The sequence below is a fragment of the Podarcis gaigeae genome (genome assembly GCF_964106915.1).
Source record: "Podarcis gaigeae genome assembly, chromosome: Z".
Lineage (NCBI taxonomy): Eukaryota > Metazoa > Chordata > Lepidosauria > Squamata > Lacertidae > Podarcis > Podarcis gaigeae.
Window position 1 is genome coordinate 14,967,802 of NC_139691.1, and position 22,209 is coordinate 14,990,010.

Here is a 22,209-nt window from a genome sequence, read left to right on the forward strand (position 1 = left end):
CCTGCCAGGATCCATTTAAGGGCAGATAAAGATTAAAGGCACAAGGAGAAGGGGACGACAGAGGACGAGATGGAAGCTACTAACATGAATTGGACCAAACTGCAGGAGGCGATGGAAGACAGGAGTGCCTGGTGTGCTCTGGTCCATGGGGTCACGAAGAGTCGGACACAACCAAACAACTAAACAACAACAACAACAGAACTGTATCCACATAAAATCTGAAAAACGTAAGCTTTTACTTTTTAAAATTTTCTTACAACTGCAGAAAGAGTATTATATGGAGCCGGTTCCACAGATCAAAGCAGCCGAGTTAGCAAATACAGTATTTCTGAGGGTCTGATAGTGTTGGCACATTTACTCTGCAGGAGAGAGAGGGAAAAGGTGGCATCAAAGATAATCAGGAAGCCCTTTCTATTGGAGTGTTGATTCGTTCCCTTTTTAAGTCTGTTTATTCACTTCATGAACACCAGGGTGCAGTATTTGACAACTATCAGTGACACAAGAGGCACACTATACAAGGGTTGTTGTTGTTTTGTTTATTAAATACAGCAGTTGTTTTGCACGTTATTTTCTGGTGCTGGTTCCTCATAGGTTTTTCATGGGGTCCTCAATTAGTAATGGCAGGCAAACTTACCGTACTTTACCTACTGTTACTGAACTTCCTTGAAAACTTCCACCTTGCTGAAACTGAGGGTGAAGAATGATGTTTTGCACGTTATTTTCTGGTGCTGGTTCCTCATAGGTTTTTCATGGGGTCCTCAATTAGTAATGGCAGGCAAACTTACCGTACTTTACCTACTGTTACTGAACTTCCTTGAAAACTTCCACCTTGCTGAAACTGAGGGTGAAGAATGATGTAAGAATTCAAATGTAAAGGGAGCGTTTGAGCACACATTTGCTAACACTGCACTTAAAATATTACAGTGGTACCTCGGGTTAAGTACTGAATTCGTTCTGGAGGTCCGTTCTTAACCTGAAACTGTTCTTAACCTGAAGCACCACTTTAGCTAATGGGGCCTCCCGCTGCCGCTGCGCCGCCGGAGCACAATTTCTGTTCTCATCCTGAAGCAAAGTTCTTAACCCGAGGTACTATTTCTGGGTTAGCGGAGTCAGTAACCTGAAGCATATGTAACCTGAAGCGTATGTAACCCGAGGTACCACTGTATATCTATCTTCACTAGAGCTGAGCATAAGAGCATAAGAAGAGTCCTGCTAGATCAGGCTAAAGGCCCACCCAGTCCAGCCTCCATAGGTGCTTACTCTCTGGGGCCCTGGGGCCCAAAAAAATTGGTGCCAGGGCCATGCACGCTGCATGACATCCATGACCGCGGGCACCCACGGTCGCAGGGCCAAGCCGGCACTCCTGCCAGCATCTAGTCCCACAGGGGCCAACTATATGCCTCTGCCCCTGGAGGGGGAACAAAGCCATCATGGCTAGTAGCCATTGATAGCCTTATCCTCCAATAGTTTGTCCAGTCCTCTTCCAGGTGTGTTCAAAAAGGTGGCCACCACTGCATCTTGTTGGAGCAAATCCCGCCATTTTAACTATGTGCTATGTGGTGAAGTACTGTGGTGTGAAGCTTTGCGAGGGGGGGGGGCTTTCTGGAATTCACCCTATATACGAGGAAGGAGAAATTTTACAGTTTTCTGTCCGCAATGTCTGATTATTCTGCATAGTGCAGAAGCACTATGCCAGGGACCCAGGGACACTGTGGGGGAATTAAAATGACAGCCTGCAGCCACAGCCACCAGCATACAGAGCAACCCAAAGCCCATGTGACTGTAGCAGCACGGAAGGTGGTATCCTCTCCGGTGTATGTATTATTCATAATTAATATCATTATTTCTTATTGTACACTGCTTCCATATATGCAGACTGTAAAGCAGTTTCTAAATGTGTAATTTAATAACAATAACAAAGTTTGGCCTGCTCTTTGTTTCCCATCTGCACAAACCTGTCCATTTTTAAATATATAGGAAAGGCCATACCCAAGTGACAGAGCATCTGCTTTGCATGCAGAAGGTCCCAGGTTCACTCCTCACTGGGAGCTCAGGGCCAGGCTGGGAATGTTCTCTGCCTGACATCCTGCAGGGCCACTGCCAGTCAGTTCTTAGCCAGATGGACCAATGGCCTGATTCAGTGTAAGGCGCCTTCTTACATTCTTAAATGAACAATTTATTTCCAGAAACATCAGAAGTCTCCAGTGCTCTCTTCCCCCACCCAAAAGGAAACCAACGTTATAAAAGTCAACCCCTGGAACTTGCTGCCGCTTCAGTAAGTTGTGTGCACGATAAGGTAAAGGTAAAGGGACCCTTGACTGTTAGGTCCAATCGCGGACTACTCTGGGGTTGCGCCGCTCATCTCGCTTTACTGGCAGAGGGAGTTTTTCTGGGTCATGTGGCCAGCATGACTAAGCCGCTTCTGGCGAACCAGAGCAGCACACGGAAATGCCGTTTACCTTGCCGCCGGAGCGGTACCTATTTATCTACTTGCACTTTGACGTGCTTTTAAACTGCTAGGTTGGCAGGAGCTGGGACCGAACAATGGGAGCTCACCCCGTCGTGGGGATTCGAACCGCCAACCTTCCGATCAGCAAGCCTTAGGCTCAGTGGTTTAGACCACAGCGCCACCCACGTCCTGTTTGCACTGTACAATATTATTAATAAGTCTTGCTAGTCATGGTGTTCTGACCACCTAATTGCCCCCTTTTTGTATTTCAACTCTCCTCCCGTCCACCTTGGCAATCTGACATTGTGATTTGTTCAATGTGGGGCTTCTGTTTCTTTCCTCAGAGAAGATTTTGCTGAATCACCGGGGGCGGAGAATCCAAGGGACAAAAAGGCAAGTGGCAGGGAGCGATAACACGGTGGCCTTGAGGCTCAGTGGAGAGCAGGTTTAGGGCTCTCAGAAGGATTTCAGCTTGACAGCTGAGGAGGCAGAGCGGGGATTTGCAGAGAACTTCTTCACAGCACATAAAATAAATAGTGCATCATATAGATAGATAGATAGATAGATAGATAGATAGATAGATATAGATATCATTGAATTGTTAACAAAAAGACTTGCAAATGTAACAAAAAGAAAGAAAATAAAGAGTCAAAAGATTTAAAGCAGAGAATGTCACAGCCTAGGACAAAAGTACAAAGACACAACACAGCTCCAAATGGATAATAAAAGTTTTAGCTCATACAAAGATTCGCTTTACAAGTAATAAAGATTTATAACAAAAATGTATTCTCCGCCTATGAGAATAAAGGTTCTGTGTAGACTTAAATGAGCCAGACATTTGCATACACTGAAGGCTCTGAGTGACCACATGCCTCCTCACATGTTTGTGTAAGAAATAAAATCATGCCATATATATTTATTAAAATGCTCATTCGAGCTCTGCCCTTTAGTTGCTTGTAGTTTATGGGATATCTTTTAAAGGGCAATTTCATTTTCTCTTTTATTATTTATTAATTTGCTGTAATTTATACCCCACCCTTCCACCCCAATAAGCCCAGGGTGACAGACAAAAGAGACACAGTTTTAAAACACATTCTAAATTTATATATATATATATATACACACTAGCTCACACTAGCTTTTCCTCAAAGAAGCTGAAGGTGGCCTACATTGTTTCCCCTTCCCTACTTTGTCCTCACAACAATCCTATGAGGTAGGTTAGACTGAGAGACAATGACTGGTCCAAGGGCACCTAATGAGCTTCACGGCTGAGTAGGGGATTCACACCCTGGTCTCCCAGGCCCTAGTCCAACACTGTAACCATTACAACACACTGCCACAACAGATGAAATAATTCTTAAAACCACTACATTTAAAACCATCTAAAAACAGTTTCAGTTAAAAACATTCTGAAAGCACTTGCGGTTATAAAGGTTATTTCATCCAAGTTACAGATAGGTAGCCGTGTTGGTCTGCCATAGTCAAAACAAAAAAAATTCCTTCCAGTAGCACCTTAAAGACCAACTAAGTCAGTTCTTGGTATGAGCTTTCGTGTGCATGCACACTTCTTCAGATATCTGAAGATATCTTCAGTATCTGAAGAAGTGTGCATGCACACGAAAGCTCATACCAAGAACTGACTTAGTTGGTCTTTAAGGTGCTACTGGAAGGAATTTTTTTATTTCATCCAAGGATAGCAGAGTCACCAGGAACATTACTCTGCAGTCACCAAATGCCTAGATAAAGAGGAATGTCTTCAAATAGAAAGGCACATATTGCAAGGCATTCCACAACCAGGGACCCATCACTGAAAAGGCCTTGTCAGCTGGGTAGCCCCCCCAGTGGTGGCACCACCACCAAGTCCTCACCTGATGATTATAGGGTCTGAGATGGTTGGTATTTGAAAAGGGGCTCTTTTACGTACTTGGGTCCCATGCCATTTGGGGCATTGTATGCTAATACTAATAGATTGAATTTGGTCTGGTGGTTCACTGGCAGCCCCAGTAATATTTTCATTATTGGTTTTATATGGTCCCATCAGGCTGACCCAGTTTACAACCTAGCAATTGCATTATTCACCAGCTGCAGCCTCCAGTCCGTCTGTAAGGGCATCCCCATGTAGTAGTCCAAGGAGAAGGTCAATAGAGAGTGGACAATTGAGGCTATATTACATAGGGCAGCTCCACTCATTAGTCCCAGAAGTGACATTAAAATCACACCGGTAGGGATGAGGGAGAAATTAAATGTGGTTCACATTTAAAAGTGAATATTTCAAATTTGCACTTCTGAAACCATTTCTGAAGCCAGTGTGGTGTAGTGGTTAAGAGCGGTAGTCTCGTAATCTGGGAAACCGGGTTCGCATCTCCGCTCCTCCACATGCAGTTGCTGGGTGACCTTGGGCCAGTCACACTTCTTTGAGGTCTCTCAGCCCCACTCACCTCACAGAGTGTTTGTTGTGGGGGAGGAAGGGAAAGGAGAATGTTAGCCGCTTTGAGACTCCTGAAGGGGAGTGAAAGGTGGGGTATCAAATCCAAACTCTTCTCTTCTTCTTCTTCATATGGAAACCAAGATGCAACACCTTTGAAATCCACACTTACCCTAATTTTGCATTGCAATTCTCCAACCAACCAATGTTTACAATCTGCATACACGAGTGGAATATGTCTGTAAAAATTAATGTACAGTGGTACCTCGGGTTAAGTACTTAATTCGTTCCGGAGGTCCGTACTTAACCTGAAACTGTTCTTAACCTGAAGCACCACTTTAGCTAATGGGCCTCCTGCTGCTGCCGTGCCGCCGGAGCCCGATTTCTGTTCTTATCCTGAAGCAAAGTTCTTAATCTGAAGCACTATTTCTGGCTTAGTGGAGTGTATAACCTGAAGCGTATGTAACCTGAAGCGTATGTAACCCGAGGTACCACTGTATCTGTGAAATCATAGTACATGAATGCATTGTTTTAGGAAAAACTCTCTGCAAAAATGTGTATTTTAGACAATACTGCTTACAAGAATGTGTTTATTAGGATAAATTCACACCATGTGGCGCCTAGAAAGTTGATTAGGAAGGAATGCAGCCCTCGGGTGGCAAATAGTGTGTTCTCCAATGTGTTGCTGCACTCTTTGAACTTATCAAACGCATGTCTCAGTTGTACAGGAGTGAGTGAGTCAACAGGTGGCTTTGGGATGCCACCACTTGTAGAACTGTTGTATTCAGCTTTGGTGGTGCAATGTTGCTCTTTAAAAATATGAAGAGACAAAAAAAATGCTTTCTGCTCCAAAAGATAGTTTGCACTGAGCAGAAAGGAAGGGGATTACGGCTCCTCAGCCACAGCCAAAAATGCAATGAAAGCTCCAAATAGAAAACAGTTTAGGAGGGAAGATAAGCTGTCCAGCTTTTGAAATGACATGGAAAAGGAAGTGCTGGGGAGGGGGGGCTTGTCATTTATTGAGAGCAGCAGCTTCCACATCAGCCAGTCTGCCATGGTATTCAAGTTTGTGTGTTTTGCAAAGAATTATGGGATATGCTCTATGACACACACGCAAAAACACATAGTCCATGCAGACATATTTATTATGTCTATTAAAAAAAAAAAGATTTATAAACTTATTTGTCAAAATGAATGGTGCATACATAGCAAAACTGTACACAAAACCCAGTTAAAAACTAGTAATAATAATTATAATAATTATAAAGTTTAACAAAGAATGGAACAAATTTATGACATACATGGAAACAGAGGTAAAAAATCTAAAAATCACAGTAGGTGTGGCATAACACTTGTGATGTAAAGAGTTTTTTGAGGGAAAGAAACTGCAGATAAAAAATCATATAATATATTCTGAAACCGAGATGAAGGGAAGTCAATCAGTGTTGTGTGTTATTTAGTAAATGTAAGTTAATTTGTTAGGGACGCAGGTGGCGCTGTGGGTTAAAGCCTCAGCACCTAGGACTTGCCGATCGAAAGGTCGGCAGTTCGAATCCCTGCAGCGGGGTGCGCTCCCGCTGCTCGGTCCCAGCGCCTGCCAACCTAGCAGTTCGAAAGCACCTCCGGGTGCAAGTAGATAAATAGGAACCGCTTACCAGCGGGAAGGTAAACGGTGTTTCCGTGTGCGGCTCTGGCTCGCCAGAGCAGTGATGTCACGCCGGCCACGTGACCCGGAAGTGTCTCCGGACAGCGCTGGCCCCTGGCCTCTTAAGTGACATGGGCGCACAACCCCAGAGTCTGTCAAGACTGGCCCGAACGGGCAGGGGTACCTTTACCTTTACCTTTTTAAGTTAATTTGTTGGTATCTTATGTTAGGAGATGTTTTTTCTTCTGTTTTCGTTATTATTATTTCTCTTTTTTATGTATTTCTTTTTTGTGTTTATGTGTTATGTATGTTTCTTCTGTTTGCTTTAATGTTTGATGTAGCAAAACGAATTAAAATCAATAAAAAATATATTTCAAAAAAAAATTATAATAATTTTTATTATTTGCACCCCACCCATCTGACTGGGTTGTCCCATCCACTCTGGGCCCCTTCCAGCAGATATAAAAACAATAAAACATCAAACATTAAGAACTTTCCTATATACAGAGTTGCCTTCAGATGTTCTCTAAAAGTTGCATAGTTATTTATCTCCTTGACAACAGATAGGAAGGTGACCGCCTCTGACTGATTCCTTGTAACTTCACTTCCCCCACCTATTTTATTTCTCCTGTATTATGTTTTGTCATGTTAACAATTTGAATGCTTTGGAATTCAGAGAAACAGGAAATAAAAGGATATATACAAATTGTTGCTCTAGGAGGGGAATGGGTGTGTGTGTGCACCTTCTAACAACTCTCTGCACCCATAACAAACTACAGCTGCCAGAATTTCACACGAACCCAGTTACAGTTTATAGTGGTATCATAGTGGTTTAAATGTATAATATGAAGGAGGCTTTAAAGAGGATCCAGTCTTTTTGTAATAACTACTGCTCTAAGTGTCTCCTGTCCAAGACTTTCCATGTTTGCCTGCCGTGCAGATTTTCTCACCATCGCCTTCCATTTTGCAAAGTTCCCCAGTTGCATAGTGAGCCCACTTTGGAAGACTTTTACCTCCTCCTACACTCTGTTCCCATGTCCTCCGCCTTGCCAATCTGCCTTTTGTTGTGGGGTGGAGAAAGCCCTTTTCTGGATCTCTGTGTTGTGAGACTGGGCTCTGATAAGGCCCAGGGTGACCTATCTTGCCCTGGTAGATCTTCCCCCTCCCTAACAGGCCTGCTTGACAGCCTTGGCAGTTGGCAGCTGGCAAACCCTGATAAACTTATCACCCCAAAGCTGAGCTCCACAGGCTGCCCTCCTCAACCTCAGATTTCCAGGCTCCAGTTTTCCAGTAGTGTTTTACTTTGTGTCAGGGTGAGGGGCATAAAACCAAAGGTTGCTTTAAAAAAAAAAAGCTCTCTCTTTGTATCCTTATTTTTTATTAACTTATTGCATTTATATTCCAAGGAAGGGTGGTGGGTGTGGTTCTCCCCCTCATTTAATCCTCACAACATCGTGAGGTAGATCAGGCTGAGAGACAGTGACTGTTACTACTATTGTCTTTAAATTATTGTTATCATTATCATTATTTTATCACATTTATAGTTCATCTTTTTCCCCAATTAAAGTTGGTGGGCATGGTCCTCCCAATCTTCATTTAATCCCCACAAGCAACTTGTGGGGTTGGTTAGGCTGAAAGGCTACTTTCTTTAAATTATTATTATGTAGTAGTTACAGATAGGTAGCCGTGTTGGTCTGCCATAGTCAAAACAAAAAAAATTCCTTCCAGTAGCACCTTAAAGACCAACTAAGTCAGTTCTTGGTATGAGCTTTCGTGTGCATGCACACTTCTTCAGGTATCTTCTTCAGGTATCTGAAGAAGTGTGCATGCACACGAAAGCTCATACCAAGAACTGACTTAGTTGGTCTTTAAGGTGCTACTGGAAGGAATTTTTTTTATTATGTAGTAGTTACCCCTTCACAGAGCTACAATTCCTAGCATCCTTAACAAACTACAGTTCCCAATATTCTCTTTTTGTGGCAGGAGCCATGTGATGTGAAGGTGTCCAGTACAGTGGTACCTCTGGTTACATACTTAATTCGTTCCGGAGGTCCGTTCTTAACCTGAAACTGTTCTTAACCTGAAGCACCACTTTAGCTAATGGGGCCTCCCGCTGCCGCCACTGCGCTGCCGCTACTGCCACTGTGTGATTTCTGTTCTCATCCTGAAGCAAAGTTCTTAACCCGAGGTACTATTTCTGGGTTAGCGGAGTCTGTAACCTGAAGCGTATGTAAACTGAAGCGTATGTAACCAGAAGTACCACTGTATGTGGACTTGCCGCCTGCAGTTGGGCCACACTGCCAGCCTCAGCAGCCATCCTAGCTGCCAGTCAATTGGGAACTAACCTAACATCGAAATCTCAACAAAGCTGGAGGAATGAAAAGCCCGATTGTATCCTCTCCTGCCCTATCTTTCACCCCTCCCCACCTTAACACCTTCATTCTTGTGCTTGAGGGGGGGAGGGGGGGATATTTGGATTGCTTTGGTTAGCAAATTAGGGGCATGCAAAGCACTCCCTGCAGGGTTCTTCCAGGAGGGGCTGTGGGGCGGGGGGGGGGGGGCAGTTTGCACGTTTGTGTATTCTTCCTTCCAGCTGTCTTCAACCAACAGATCTTGGGCTGATTATGAGTAGGAAGAGCGAGAATGTGCAATCTCCAGAAAGGTAAAAGCATTTTGTGCGGTGGGGGAAGAGGAGAACATGGGAAGCTGCCTTATACTAAGGAAGACCAACATTCCTTTAGCTCAGTAATGTCAACTCTGATGGGCAGCTACTCCCCAGTGTTTCAGACAAGGGGTCTCCTCTAGCCTTACCTGGAAATGCCATTGGGGATTGGAAATGCCTGGGCCTTCTGCATGTAAAAAGGTGCTCTGCTCTAGTCCTGGATAAATAACCGATTTAAATAAATAAATAACCGATTTAAATAGGAAGCCTTTTACCAACTCAGATCATTGGTCGAGCTACTCAATCTTGTCTACGCTGACTGGCAGCTGCTCTCCTGAGTTTCAGACAGGGGTCTCCTCTAGCCCTACCCAGAGATGCCGGGGATTGAACCAGGGACCTTCTGCATGCAATTTTACAGAGTCAAAGCACTGGGTCCGTCTAGCTTGGTACTCTCTGTACTGACAGGCAGCGGCTGTCAGGATTGAATCTGGTGGGGATTGAACCTGGGACCTCTGCGCTGAAGGTACGACACTTGTTGCCCTTCCCCAACATCACAGGAAGCTTTTTGTAGATGTAACTGCAATGGCCTTGCAAACCCCAGGTAAATCTGTAAATATCCATAAAAGCAAATCAGACACCTGGCTTCTCTCCTATCTTGTAAAACAAAAGGCTTTGCGTCAATGACATTTCCATCACTATCAGTTATTCACATTACCTGGCTAGCCATGAGGCTGGCTTACATAGCCCTGCTTTTGAATCTGTGTATCCTGAAAACATTCTCCCTCCCCACCTCTTCCTGTGTTTATTTCACCAGGTTCTCCTTCCATTCTAACTCATTTAGAGTGGCAGCAAGAAAACTAAGGGAGTCATGACTTTTGTTTTAAAACATCAGAGTCCACGCCTCTCCCTCTGACCCATGAGGTTGTCCCCAGGCAGGCCACACACCCCATACCTAAGTCATGCCTCTCAGGTGGCCTCAGCTTTGTTATAAGAATTTAAAGTCTCAAATATATAAATTAAATGTACAAGGCAAACACGTACAGTGGTACCTCTGGTTGCGAACAGGATCCGTTCCGGAGGCCCGTTCACAACATGAAAACAGCGCAACCCGAAGCACCGTATCTGCGCAAGTGCACGGCGCGATTTAGCGCTTCTGCGCATGCGCAAGCGTCAAAACCCGGAAGTAACTCTTTCCGGTACTTCCGGGTCACCACGTGATGCAACCTGAAAGAACGTAACATGAAGCAAACGTAACATGAGGTATGACTGTACATGAATACATAAACCACATGTTTGAAACAGTACAGGAAGACAGTTCTGAAACCATTTTGACTCTCCTAAACTGACCAAATATTTCTCTGCAATGAGGGAGAAATAGAAAAAAAACCTCCCCATTGTCTCTGTGCTCACAAATCCTGCCTTAAGGCCACATTTAAGGTGTGAATAGGGTGAACCTGGGACCTGGATTCAGGAATTAAGTAGTTATAATAACAAGAGTGGCCAAAACCCAGATAATGCAACCAGGTAACCTGCCAGACAGGAGATAAACAACGCACTCAGATTTATGTTGTAGACCACCTCTTCTGTAATGTAGGTATGATGTTTCTGGGAACGGTCTGGAGTTTGAGGGTGGGCAATTTAAAAAGTCTATATAAGGGCGAATTAAGTACGTAACCAGAGGTACCACTGCTTGGGGTGAGTGAGGAACTTGTTGCAACAGTTTAATAAAGATCAGGCTTAATAGCTGCTTTGCTTCTCAATATTCTCTGGTTGGCATCTGTTATTTTCTCTTACCAATAGGGAACCCACTTAAGGACTCTATACAGGCTCTTGGATACCCCATAAGGTAAAAAGGGCAGATTTTGTTTACAACAGCTTGCCTCACAGGACAAATGGGGCAATCTGCCCGATGGGGCCACAGGTTCCGCACTCCCCACTCCTAGAGATAGTCATTTATTTTTATTTATAAAACACTCTCTTTGAAAGGTATATTTATCTCCTCTTACCCTTATCTGAGAGAAAGTCTGTTTACCCCCCAGCTCACGTGAATGTATGCTGTTTGGTAGAAGAATGTGGAATGAAGGTTATTGCAGACCCTCCAACTGTCCCTGTTTTCCAGGGAGGGACCCGAATTTACAGAAGCCATCCCGATTTCTGACTTGATCCTAGAATGTTCTGTTTTTCATTAGGACGTCCCTATTTTCATCAGAAGGATGTTGGAGGATGTGGTACGATGTTTTTTATATGTGGGAAGCTAGCTAGAGTGGCTGGGGCAACACAGTACGACACCCCTATTTTCTTCAGAGAAATGTTGGAGGGTATGTTATTGGCCTCTGTGTGGAGTGACAGCCAAGATCATAGGAGCCAATTCCTAGGGGCCGAGGTCCCTTCGCCCCCCATAAATTATTTGAGGGGGGCAGGTCCCCCCAAAGGTGATGGGCCATGGTTTGTGTGTGTGCACCACGACTTGTGATCAATTCTGTGGAGCGGGGCTTACCTGCTCCCCCTTATTTTATTCAAGTTGGCACCTACATGGCCTCTCCCCACCCTGAGAACAAATGTAGGAGTATCTGCAGTACCCCAAGAGATAGAAAGGGTGAGGCCCCTGGAAGTTTGAAAATTGAGCTTTTGGTCCAAACTCTAGGAAATCAATGTATCATGTGGTTGATTTCTATACTTTTTACTTCCGTGTTAGGCGTTATTATCTCTCCTGTTTAATTCTAAGCTGTTTAGTTAGGTTGGTTTGTCTGTATTGTTTTATACAAACTTGTATGGATTTATTTATTTTTTAAAAATGCATTTATTGATATTATGTACTGTATCATAAAGTTCATACAGTTTATACACCACTTATAAAAAAACAACCTCAAAGCAGTTTACAAAAAAAGGATAAAACAATAGAATTATCACTAAGAAAATAATTTAAGGCACTCAAAAAGTTAAAATAACAATAGACTGAAAACAGATTCAATCTTGCGTCATGTTTCTAAGCATCCAGGTGGACTTGTCTAAACATCGTTTTTCGCAGGTGCCAAAAGAGAGTACAATGCAGGCGCTCGCCTGGTATCAATAGGCAGAGCTCCAAAGCGTAGGTGCTGCCAGAGTAAAAGATTTATTAGAAATGTGGAATTGGTATTATGTGACACCTGTAATAGTGGCAATTCCACTGATCGAAGCATTCAAGTGGACATGTGATAAGACAATCTCATAGGTTGTTTCTAATATATATTTTGAATTGTTATACTTGTTATACTTGTTCTGCTGGTATGTTGTGATCCACCTTGGGCACAATTTTGTGGGGAAATTGAGTACAAATAAACAGATGATAATTATATTAGTGGCATGGGGAGTTGGGGGTGTCTGAACACTCCAAGACAAAGAGCAGAGGACCTCAACGCAAAGGTTTGTCCTCCAGTAACTATGTGCTCATAGGTGCTGTGTAAGGCATATTTGCTAAAAACACCAGGGGTGGCATGATTCATTCAAAACAATATATACAATAAGATAAGCATAAATACATATTGACAGTGTTCTCTGAGAAGGCAGATGAGGTTTTGCCGGGGGGGGGCAACAAGGAGGGGCTCAAGCTTAGCCATTATGCTCTTCTTTTTTGCAAATCTTCTTCATGCAGCCTATCAGTGTTCCATGCTTAAAGTGGTTTTAACTGTTGTTCCTTCTCCCTAGAGCATCATGGGCACTGTAGTCCTGTTGGGGAAGACTACAGTGGTACCTCAGGTTACATACGCTTTGGGTTACATACGCTTCAGGTTACTGACTCTGCTAACCCAGAAATATTAGCTCGGTTAAGAACTTTGCTTCAGGATGAGAACAGAAATCCTGCAACAGCGGCGCAGTGGCAGCAGGAGGCCCCATTAGCTAAAGTGGTCTTCAGGTTAAGAACAGTTTCAGGTTAAGAACAGACCTCCGGAACGAATTAAGTTCTTAACCCGAGGTACTGCTGTAGTAGGAAATGTCCTACTCTCAGTAACCTACATTTCCTAGGATTCTTTGGAGGAAGCCATGACAGTTCAGCAGATAAAAAAATTATCCCAGAAGGGCCTTAGTTCAGTGACAGAGCACTTGTTTTGCTGGCAGATTATATGGAACAGACCTAGGCTCCATCCGCACTGTAGATTTAAAGCTGTATCATACAGCTTTCAACTTTCATAGCCTCCCCAAAGAAATTATGGGGACTGTAGCTTGTTAAGGGTGTAAGAGTACTTGGGAGATCCATTTTCCCTTCCTACAGCTACAGTTTCCAGAATGGTTGAATAACCAATCCCTCTTAACTTTGGGATTTGTTGCTCTGTTAAGGGAATACTACTACTATGCACCCTTAACAAACTACACTTCCCAGGATTCTTTGGAGGAAGAATTCCCAGAGTGGTTTAACAACTAATTTGCCATCCAGGGGAACTCTGGGAATTGTAGTTCTGTGAAAGGAGTGGGGAGTCTCCAAATTACTCTCAGCCTCCTTAGCAAACGACAGTTTCCTAGAAGCCGTGGTACGAGACAGCTTTAAACATACAGTGCAGAGAGGGCCTCAAACCAAGTAAGGCTGTTGAGCTGTCTAGCTCAGTACTGTCTCCATTGACAGGCCTCCCTTGAAGGAGAAGAAAATCTACAGGTGGGGGAAACTGAGCCTAAGCAATGGGCCCTCTGGAGGAGAACAATGCTGCTCTTCCTTAGGCTCCTTCATTCTCTTTCTCTCTTGGCGGAGAACAGGATGAAATTCATCTTGGGCACACTCTCCTCTCTCCACAAGGATCTCTCCTGATGTCAGCCATCTCCCCTTAGCTGAACTCAGAAAGCTGCTCTCCTCTTCTCACTTGAGGCTATGCTGACTCTCCCGGTGTCGCCGCAGATCCACCTTGCGCTGGAAGCCCTTGCCGCAAAGCTCACAGCTAAACGGCTTGAACCCAGTGTGCTTGCGGCTGTGCGTAATGAGGTTGGAGCTCTGGCTGAAGGCTTTGCCACAGACCTGGCATTTGTGTGGCTTCTCCCCTGGATGGCAAAGAGGAGACGACAAGAAGTAAAAATATAGCAGCAGCTCTAATTAGTCGTATGGTCATAGGAGCTCGAACAGTAATTGTAACTCAATGGGAAAGAGCCCAAAGTCTTACACTGGATGCTTGGTACTATTTACCTTGGAATATAATGGATAAAATTATTTTTGACAAGGACATTCCCAAAACTCCACAGGTGCCCACTGGCCTAAGAGGTGTGGTGAACCACTACAGGGTCCCTGGGAAGCCTGTTACGCTTACATACCAGGAATAACTTCAAGGCAAGGGAGAGACCAAACTGGCTTCTCTCCTGGATGGCAAAGAAAGGCGGTCAAAAGGAATTATTATATAGAATCATAGAATCATAGAGTTGGAAGAGACCACAAGGGCCATCAAGTCCCCCTGCCAAGCAGGAAACACCATCAGAGCACTCCTGACATATGGTTGTCAAGCCTCTGCTTAAAGACCTCCAAAGAAGGAGACTCCACCACACTCCTTGGCAGCAAATTCCACTGTCGAACAGCTCTTACTGTCAGGAAGTTCTTCCTAATGTTTAGGTGGAATCTTCTTTCTTGTAGTTTGGATCCATTGCTCCGTGTCCGCTTCTCTGGAGCAGCAGAAAACAACCTTTCTCCTTCCTCTATGTGACATCCTTTTATATATTTGAACATGGCTATCATATCACCCCTTAACCTCCACTTCTCCAGACTAAACATGCCCAGCTCCCTTAGCCGTTCCTCATAAGGCATTGTTTCCAGGCCTTTGACCATTTTGGTTGCCCTCCTCTGGACACGTTCCAGTTTGTCAGTGTCCTTCTTGAACTGTGGTGCCCAGAACTGGACACAGTACTCCACGTGAGGTCTGACCAGAGCAGAATACAGTGGCACTATTACTTCCCTTGATCTAGATGCTATACTCCTATTGATGCAGCCCAGAATTGCATTGGCTTTTTTAGCTGCCGCGTCACACTGTTGGCTCATGTCAAGTTTGTGGTCAACCAAGATTCCTAGATCCTTTTCACATGTACTGCTCTCAAGCCAGGTGTCACCCATCTTGTATTTGTGTCTCTCATTTTTTTTGCCCAAGTTCAATACTTTACATTTCTCCCTGTTAAAATTCATCTTGTTTGTTTGTTGTTATGTATTCATTAGGTCCCCAACATGGCACTCAGGGGCTCCAATGTAACTTCCAGTACCTGTGGATGTGGGTTCAAATCCCAACTTCTCCATGAAGCTCACTGAGTCATCTATTACTTTGTCTCAACCTAAACCTACCTTACAGGGTTGTTGTGAACATAAACTGGGGAGGGGAGAAACCACTTTGAGCTCCTTGGAGGAAAGGTGGGTCTAGACATATAATAATAAACAAGTAAAAAAACCAAGTATTGCACCTGCATGTGCAATAGACACATGCTGCAATAGACACATGAGTGAAATAGGCTGAACCAGCATCTCCCTATCCCACCAGCGGAGGGGGGGGCACTCCTCCTCTCACCTGTGTGGATGTATGTGTGTTTCTTCATGTCTGACTTCTGGTGGAAGCGTTTCCCGCAGTACTGGCAGGGGTACGGCCTTGTGTCTGAGTGGATCAGCAAGTGAGTAGAGAGGGTGGAAGAGCGTTTGAAAGTCTTCCCACACATTTTGCATGCAAAGCTTCTCTCCTGTAACAAGAAGATCAAGAAATCGAGACCAAAAGTCAGGCCAGTTGTCCAGAGATGGGAAACACCAACCCTGGAAATCACGCAAGTGAATACAAGCAGCATTTGCTCTTGTTGGGGTTGTTTTAGTCTGCAAAACCTAAGTAAATGTTATTTCCAGTTTATGTCTTCCAGGTTTTCCTCAGGTTAAAATTGATCACATAACTAATGACATAATTAATTTTGCTTGTTTCAAGTGAATAGTGACTAGCGAGAGAACAACAATGTAAGTACTTTTTGCATTTGGAACTTTTTAATTTAGAGAAAAAGCAGGGAAGAGCTGACATGACAGACGTTTAAAGTTCAAGGACAGAAAAAAAGGAAGAACTTCTTCGCACAGCTCATAGTTAAACTATGGAATTTGCTCCCACAGGAGATGGCTACCAACCTAGATGGCTTTAAAAGAGTTTTGGATAAATTCATGAAGTGTAAGGCTGTTGATGACTACTAGCCATGATGGCTATGCTCTGCCTCTGCAGTTGAAGGCAGCATTGCTTCTGAATATCAATTGCTGGAAACCACAGGAGGGGAGAGGGACCCGGGTGGCGTTATGGGTTAAACCACTGAGCCTACAGCTTGCCAACCAGAAGGTCGGCAGTTCAAATCCCCATGATGGGGTGAGCTCCCGTTGCTTGGTCCCTGCTCCTGCCTCCCTGCTCCTGCCAACCTAGCAGTTCGAAAGCATATAAAAGTGCAAGTAGCTAAATAGGTATCGCTCTGGTGGGAAGGTAAACGGCGTTTCCGTGCACTGCTCTGGTTCGCCAGAAGTGGCTTAGTCATGCTGGCCACGTAACCCGGAAGCTATACACCGGCTCCCTCGGCCAATAAAGCGAGATGAACGCCGCAACCCCAGAGTCAGTCACGACTGGATCTAATGGTCAGGGGTCCCTTTTCCTTTACCTTTACGTTTACCTTTACAGGAGGGGAAAGGGCTCTTGTGCTTGAATCCTGCTTGTGGGCTTACCACTGGGGTCTCTGGTTAGCCACTGTAAGAAAAGGATGCTGAACTAGATGGGCTATTGGCCTGATCCAACAAGGGATTATTGTGTTCTTATGTTGTAGGTTTTCATGGAAGCCGAACAGTAGTGGAATGGAAACAGATCTGATTGTGAGAGACACGGGACAGGATGAATATTATTGCCTCCTCTCACTCCTGACCTGAGAGTGAATGTTGGCGTGTTGCTCCAGACTCACAGCGTGCCCAAACGTTTTGCCGCAGGTGTCGCAAGCAAAGGGTCGTGTGCCGCTGTGGGATCGTCGGACGTGGACCTCCAGCCCATGTGGGGTAGAAAATATCTGAGAGGGCAAAGAGATGTTTTTAGAACTGTGGCAGTTCAGTCTGTCTCACGTTCTGCTTTTCTGCGTTTCCTTCTCATGGAGCAGGCTTTCCCCAACATGGTTCCAGCCCCACCGGTGTTTTGGACAACAAGTCTCATTAGCCTGTAGCAGGAGGCAAATAGTTAAAGCCCTTTTCCATCCACCATACCAAGTTCCCACTCTAGATTAGATCTCCTTTACCCCTGCAAATTTTTTAACCTTTTTTTTTTTAGCCATTCAGCAGCATGAATTATGTCTGCATCATCTAGGTTATCATGGCAGCTGGGTCCATGGAGACTATGCTGCCTGCTTGCTTCCTATCTGGTCAGCCTGTAGATTGGTAAATGAGCAATTTGTTTCAATGATGTAAAACAAACAACAACAAACCACCCTTGTGGGATTCTCTCCTTACAATGAAATAGGCGCCTTTAGATAAATGATCGGTAAGCCTCTGTGGGAGCCTCTCTTGGTCGAATGGTGGGGGTAAAATATTTAAATAAACTCCCATCAGCCCCAGCAGGTATGGGCGAGGATGATGGAAGTTGTAATCCAACATCAGAAGGACCACAGATTTATCACCGATGGTCCACAGGGAACTCACCTTGTTACAGATCACACAGTGGTATGTCTCCATGTCCTGTGAGAATCTCAGGCTGTAGTCAAGGGGTGGCTCTGAGGCTGGGAGGAGGTGGCTCTCATACAGGCTAACGGAATGTTCCAGAAGGGTAGAAGAGACTGGCCTGTAGCTGTATGGAGGACGGAAGGCACTCCAAGCAAAACTGGGCTTGTAAAAGGTGGTCACACTTTCAACTGAGCCAGTGTCTTTGGATTTCAGAGCTTGGACAGGCATCTCTGAGGTGGAATAGGATGAATCATATTATCAGCCTGCTCATAATTTACTTTTTTTGAACCTTCCAGGGCTGTGGGGAGCCTTTTTCAGCCCCAGCGTCACAATCCCTTCTAGGCAACCTTCCCAGGGCCACATACCAGTGGCAAGCATGGCCCGAGGCAAAAGTGGATGGAGCCATATGTGTAGTGCTTTTTTCCTGGGGGTACGCAGGGGTACGCATACCCCTACACATTTTGTGAATCTTTGTACTTTTGTCCATTTAATGTAATTACTTTCCCGATCTGAACTATAAAATGGTGATTTTCTTGAGTCAAAATGAGAGTACCTCTAAACATCTTTTTTTATATAGAAAAAAAAAGCATTCCATACATGTAAATTTTATCTTTGTAGAGCAAAGAAGCATACACACCCTCTCCATCCTCCACCGAGGCAAACAAGGGAACATTCCAGCCAGGGAAAAACACTCGAGGTACAAAGCAAGGGCTTAAATCAGCAGGACAGAAAGACTGTTTTAAACTCATTTCCCCATCAATACTTCTTCCTACATATCCTAAAAGCAATGGTGCAAATTTGACTGGGCGATGCTGATGTACAGCTAAACAGAGCATCACATACCGGCCTCGGTCCAGTATACCTGAAGGAACGTCTCCACCCCCATCGTTCTGCCCAGACACTGAGGTCCAGTGCTGAGGGCCTCCTGGCGGTTTCCTCACTGCAAGAAGCCAAGTTACAGGGAACCAGGCAGAGGGCCTTCTCGGTAGTGGCACCCGCCCTGTGGAACGCCCTCCCACCTGATGTCAAAGAGAACAACAACTACCAGACTTTTAGAAGACATCTGAAGGCAGCCCTGTTTAGGGAAGCTTTTAAGGTTTGATGCATTACTGTATTTTGATATTTTGTTGGAGGCTTCCCAGAGGCTTGGGAGGCCCAGCCAGATGGGCGGGGTATAAATAATAAATTATTATAATTATTGTTATTGTTATTGTTTTTCACTGATTCATTTTGACCCCCAGGCTTTGCAGCTCCCTGGGGCTTTCTCCTAGGCAAGTGAGTACTGGACCGCAGCCTAAGTATGTGAATATTGGAAGCTGCACCCTGGACTTGCATATCAAAGGGAAGACAAGGGGCACACGGCCACTCTATCCGGCAAGTTCAGCACTTTCTCTTCTCAGATTTCCACTCAAGCTGAACTGGAAACTTGACCCTGAGCTTGGTTATTTCCTCCTCCCAGTCAGTTTTCCTTTTGTGCTGTGTCTTTTTAAATAGTGATCTGGCTGCTGCTCTGGGAGTCTCTCTTGATCACACACACACACACACAATTTATTTTAAACCAAAAAAAAAAAAAAAAAAAGAGCACTGATTCTTACCCAGCCTGCTTCAAATAAAGTGCTGTGACCCACAGCTTGCTCACCTGATATTGGAGGCCCTGACACTGTTCTGGTCATATTCTGGGCAGGGAGAACATACTCTTCTTTGACTCCTTTGGGTTCATTTCCATCTTTTGGAGCAGGGCCTTGTGGGCAACCAGTGCTGAGGGCCTCGCTGTCCTTGGGGGTGTTGTGGCCATGAATAACTGTGATCAGAATGCAGGCAATAGTTTTATTTATTAAACTCGAGAACATCTGCATGGGAACCGGATGCTCTGCTGCTAAGCTGCAATCCTTAGCAGCTGAGACAACCCAGTCACATGGGCGGCATATAAATAATAATTGTTATTACTACTATTATTATTATTATTATTGGAAGGTGACCCACAAATCAAACAAATAAACATAGTGCCGCTATGATTAAACACTGGAGGCTTTCCCGTAACCAGCGTGGTTCCTAGACAACCCAGAGGTGTCTGACCCACCTGCAGTGGAGGGCACAACTGTTGCTGGGTCCCATTTCGGAACCAGGAGACCGTCATCCACAACTCGGTACTGGTGATAAGAGTTTGCCTTCTTACTCTTCACTAAGAAAGACCTTGGCATTTTCTGTTCACCTGGGGAAAACAGATCCAGAAAGATAGGAGAAAACATAGTAAAACCAGAATGACACATTATCATCATCATCATCATAAATGTTTTTTTTCTTTAAAAATGTTTGGGGTACTCTCATTTTCCTACTTGTATTGAAATACTGCCCCTCACTGAGGCCAAACTAAGATTCACAAAATGCTTAGGAGTATGCGTACCCCTGTGTCCCCCCCCCCCAGAAAAAGCACTGATAATAATTAAAACCACATGTGTGGATAAACTGCCATGGGTGACAGAGTAGCCCCTGATGCATTCCATAATGTTATGCAAATTTTATTTGCTGCTGCTGCTGCTGCTGCTGCTGCTGCTGCTACTACTACTAATGTTGCCTCCCATCTGCTCAAGCTGAACTCATGAAAAATCAACCCTGGGAGAAAGAACTAGCCTGGGCACAATACAAGCCTGCAACGTGAACATGTGTGCAATAGCACTTTCCTCTCCTGCGATTGATTCCAAGTAACTTTTATTCAGAGGCTTGATGGCTCCGACAGAGGCAGTAGAACATAGACACTGTGGCTAGTCTGATGCTCGTTTAACAACAACAGCAATAACAATAATAATAACAATAATAAAAATTTATTATTTATACCTCGCCCATCTGGCTAGGTTTCCCTAGCCACTCTGAGCGGCTCCCAATCAAATATTTTAAAAAAACAATACCGCATTAAACATTTAAAACTTCCCTAAACAGGGCTGCCTTCAGATGTCTTTTAAAAGTAGGATAGTTGCTTATTTCCTTGACATCTGATGGAGGTTGCTCCACAGGGCAGCCATCCAAATGAACGCTCTTCTCTGCCTTCTGTGGGAGAAGGTTCTATAGTCTAACTATGCACTGCATGAAGAAGGACTTTATCTTATCTGTTCTGAATCCGCCAACATTCAGCTTTTTTGAATGTCCCTGCATTCCTAGTGTTATGAGAGAGGGAGAAAAACTTTTCTCTGTCCACTTTCTCCTTGCCATACATATTTTTATAAACTTTCATCCTGTCACTTGTTACTCGCCTTTTTTCCAAACCAGAGAGTCCCAGTCGCTGCAATATTTCCTCACAGAGGAGTGCCCTTCCTGAACCCTTTCCAACTCTGCAACATCCTTTTTGAGAAAGGTCACAGAATTATGCCCTGATTGAGACTTACTACTAAGGGAGTGATTAATTCTTTACAGGAATCTCTGTGCAAAGAGCCAAATAACAGTACATGAGCCACAAATTTAGGCACAAGAGATTATTGTCTATTGAAAGCTTCAGGAATTATTCCTAATTTTGCATCCGTACATAAACATTAGCCATATGCAAAGTTTATACAAATCTGTGCCCTCTTTTCTGGAGTTCCAAATGTCCTCCCTGGACACTGCATAGCTCTTATTTCCCACATACCTCATAAATTATGCACAAGCAAATCTCTTCTCCCCCCACTAAACCCAGCTGCCTTGTGATAAGTAACATAATCCATGGAAGAACCTCAAGGTAACATACTGGAAGGCAATCAAGTAGTCTCTCATTTGCATGGTTGTTTGCATTTTCTCCTCCAGTTGTTCCGTTCAGTAACCGTACAAACAAATGTTATATTTTGCCTTGGGAAATATGTACTCAATCCAGGCTCTCAAGATTGTCTCTGCTCCCACCACTCCTGTCTCCCAGGTCTGTTTAACTGTAAAGATATTTTGACTGCCCTCGAGTCAATATGGATTGTAGCCAACTTAGACATCATTCACATTATACATTGAAAGCACTTTCCCACCAGTTCAGAAACTCGTGGCTTCTCCCCCAAAATGCTGGAACTGCAGTTTGTTAAGGGTGCTGAGAGTTGCTCAGAGGCCTGTATTCCCCCCTCAGACCTAAAATTTCCATAATTTCCTAGGAAGAGGGGTTGGGAACTGTAGCTCTGGGACAGGAAATGGGGTCTCCTAGCAACTCTTAGAAAGTTAACAAACTCCGGCTCCCAGAAGCCATGACTGCTTAATTTGGCAATGTATGGTGTGAATATGCATTCTACTCAGAGTAGACCCACTGGAATGAATAGACCTAAATCAGTCATGTACATTAATTTCCATAGGTTTACTCTGAATGGAATTGACATGGGATACAACATTTTGAAACAGCCCCCATCTGGTTAATTTTTGTTGGCTTTTTAAAAAAAATATA

At 44.2% G+C, this 22,209-nt stretch overlaps 1 protein-coding gene and 3 long non-coding RNA genes across 6 annotated transcripts in view; 2 read left to right on the top strand and 2 right to left on the bottom strand.

The window, feature by feature from the left end:
* Positions 1 to 115: 115 nt before the first annotated feature.
* Positions 116 to 17,053, top strand: LOC310836354. The gene is made up of 3 exons (XR_014560030.1): positions 116 to 227; positions 2,187 to 2,275; positions 16,946 to 17,053. It is a non-coding gene; the product is annotated as an uncharacterized lncRNA (long non-coding RNA).
* LOC310836361 lies at positions 3,789 to 5,103 on the top strand. The gene is made up of 3 exons (XR_014560037.1): positions 3,789 to 3,907; positions 4,152 to 4,757; positions 5,019 to 5,103. It is a non-coding gene; the product is annotated as an uncharacterized lncRNA (long non-coding RNA).
* The window catches only part of LOC310836362, a 59,456-nt gene continuing 49,204 nt past the window's right edge, over positions 11,958 to 22,209 (bottom strand). Inside the window, exon 2 of the long non-coding RNA XR_014560038.1 lies at positions 11,958 to 12,911. This is a non-coding gene — a long non-coding RNA (uncharacterized lncRNA). The remainder of the gene's footprint in view (positions 12,912 to 22,209) is intronic.
* Positions 11,958 to 22,209, bottom strand: part of GFI1B (growth factor independent 1B transcriptional repressor) — a 30,060-nt gene continuing 19,808 nt past the window's right edge. For all 3 annotated transcript variants that reach the window (XM_083721423.1, XM_083721421.1, XM_083721422.1), the window contains 6 exons: positions 19,903 to 20,034; positions 19,462 to 19,623; positions 17,802 to 18,052; positions 17,042 to 17,179; positions 15,682 to 15,847; positions 11,958 to 14,185 (listed from right to left, as the gene is read on the bottom strand). In XM_083721423.1, the coding sequence (XP_083577549.1) occupies positions 14,007 to 14,185; positions 15,682 to 15,847; positions 17,042 to 17,179; positions 17,802 to 18,052; positions 19,462 to 19,623; positions 19,903 to 20,023 (1,017 nt within the window). In that variant the 5' untranslated portion in view covers positions 20,024 to 20,034 and the 3' untranslated portion in view covers positions 11,958 to 14,006. The remainder of the gene's footprint in view (positions 14,186 to 15,681; positions 15,848 to 17,041; positions 17,180 to 17,801; positions 18,053 to 19,461; positions 19,624 to 19,902; positions 20,035 to 22,209) is intronic.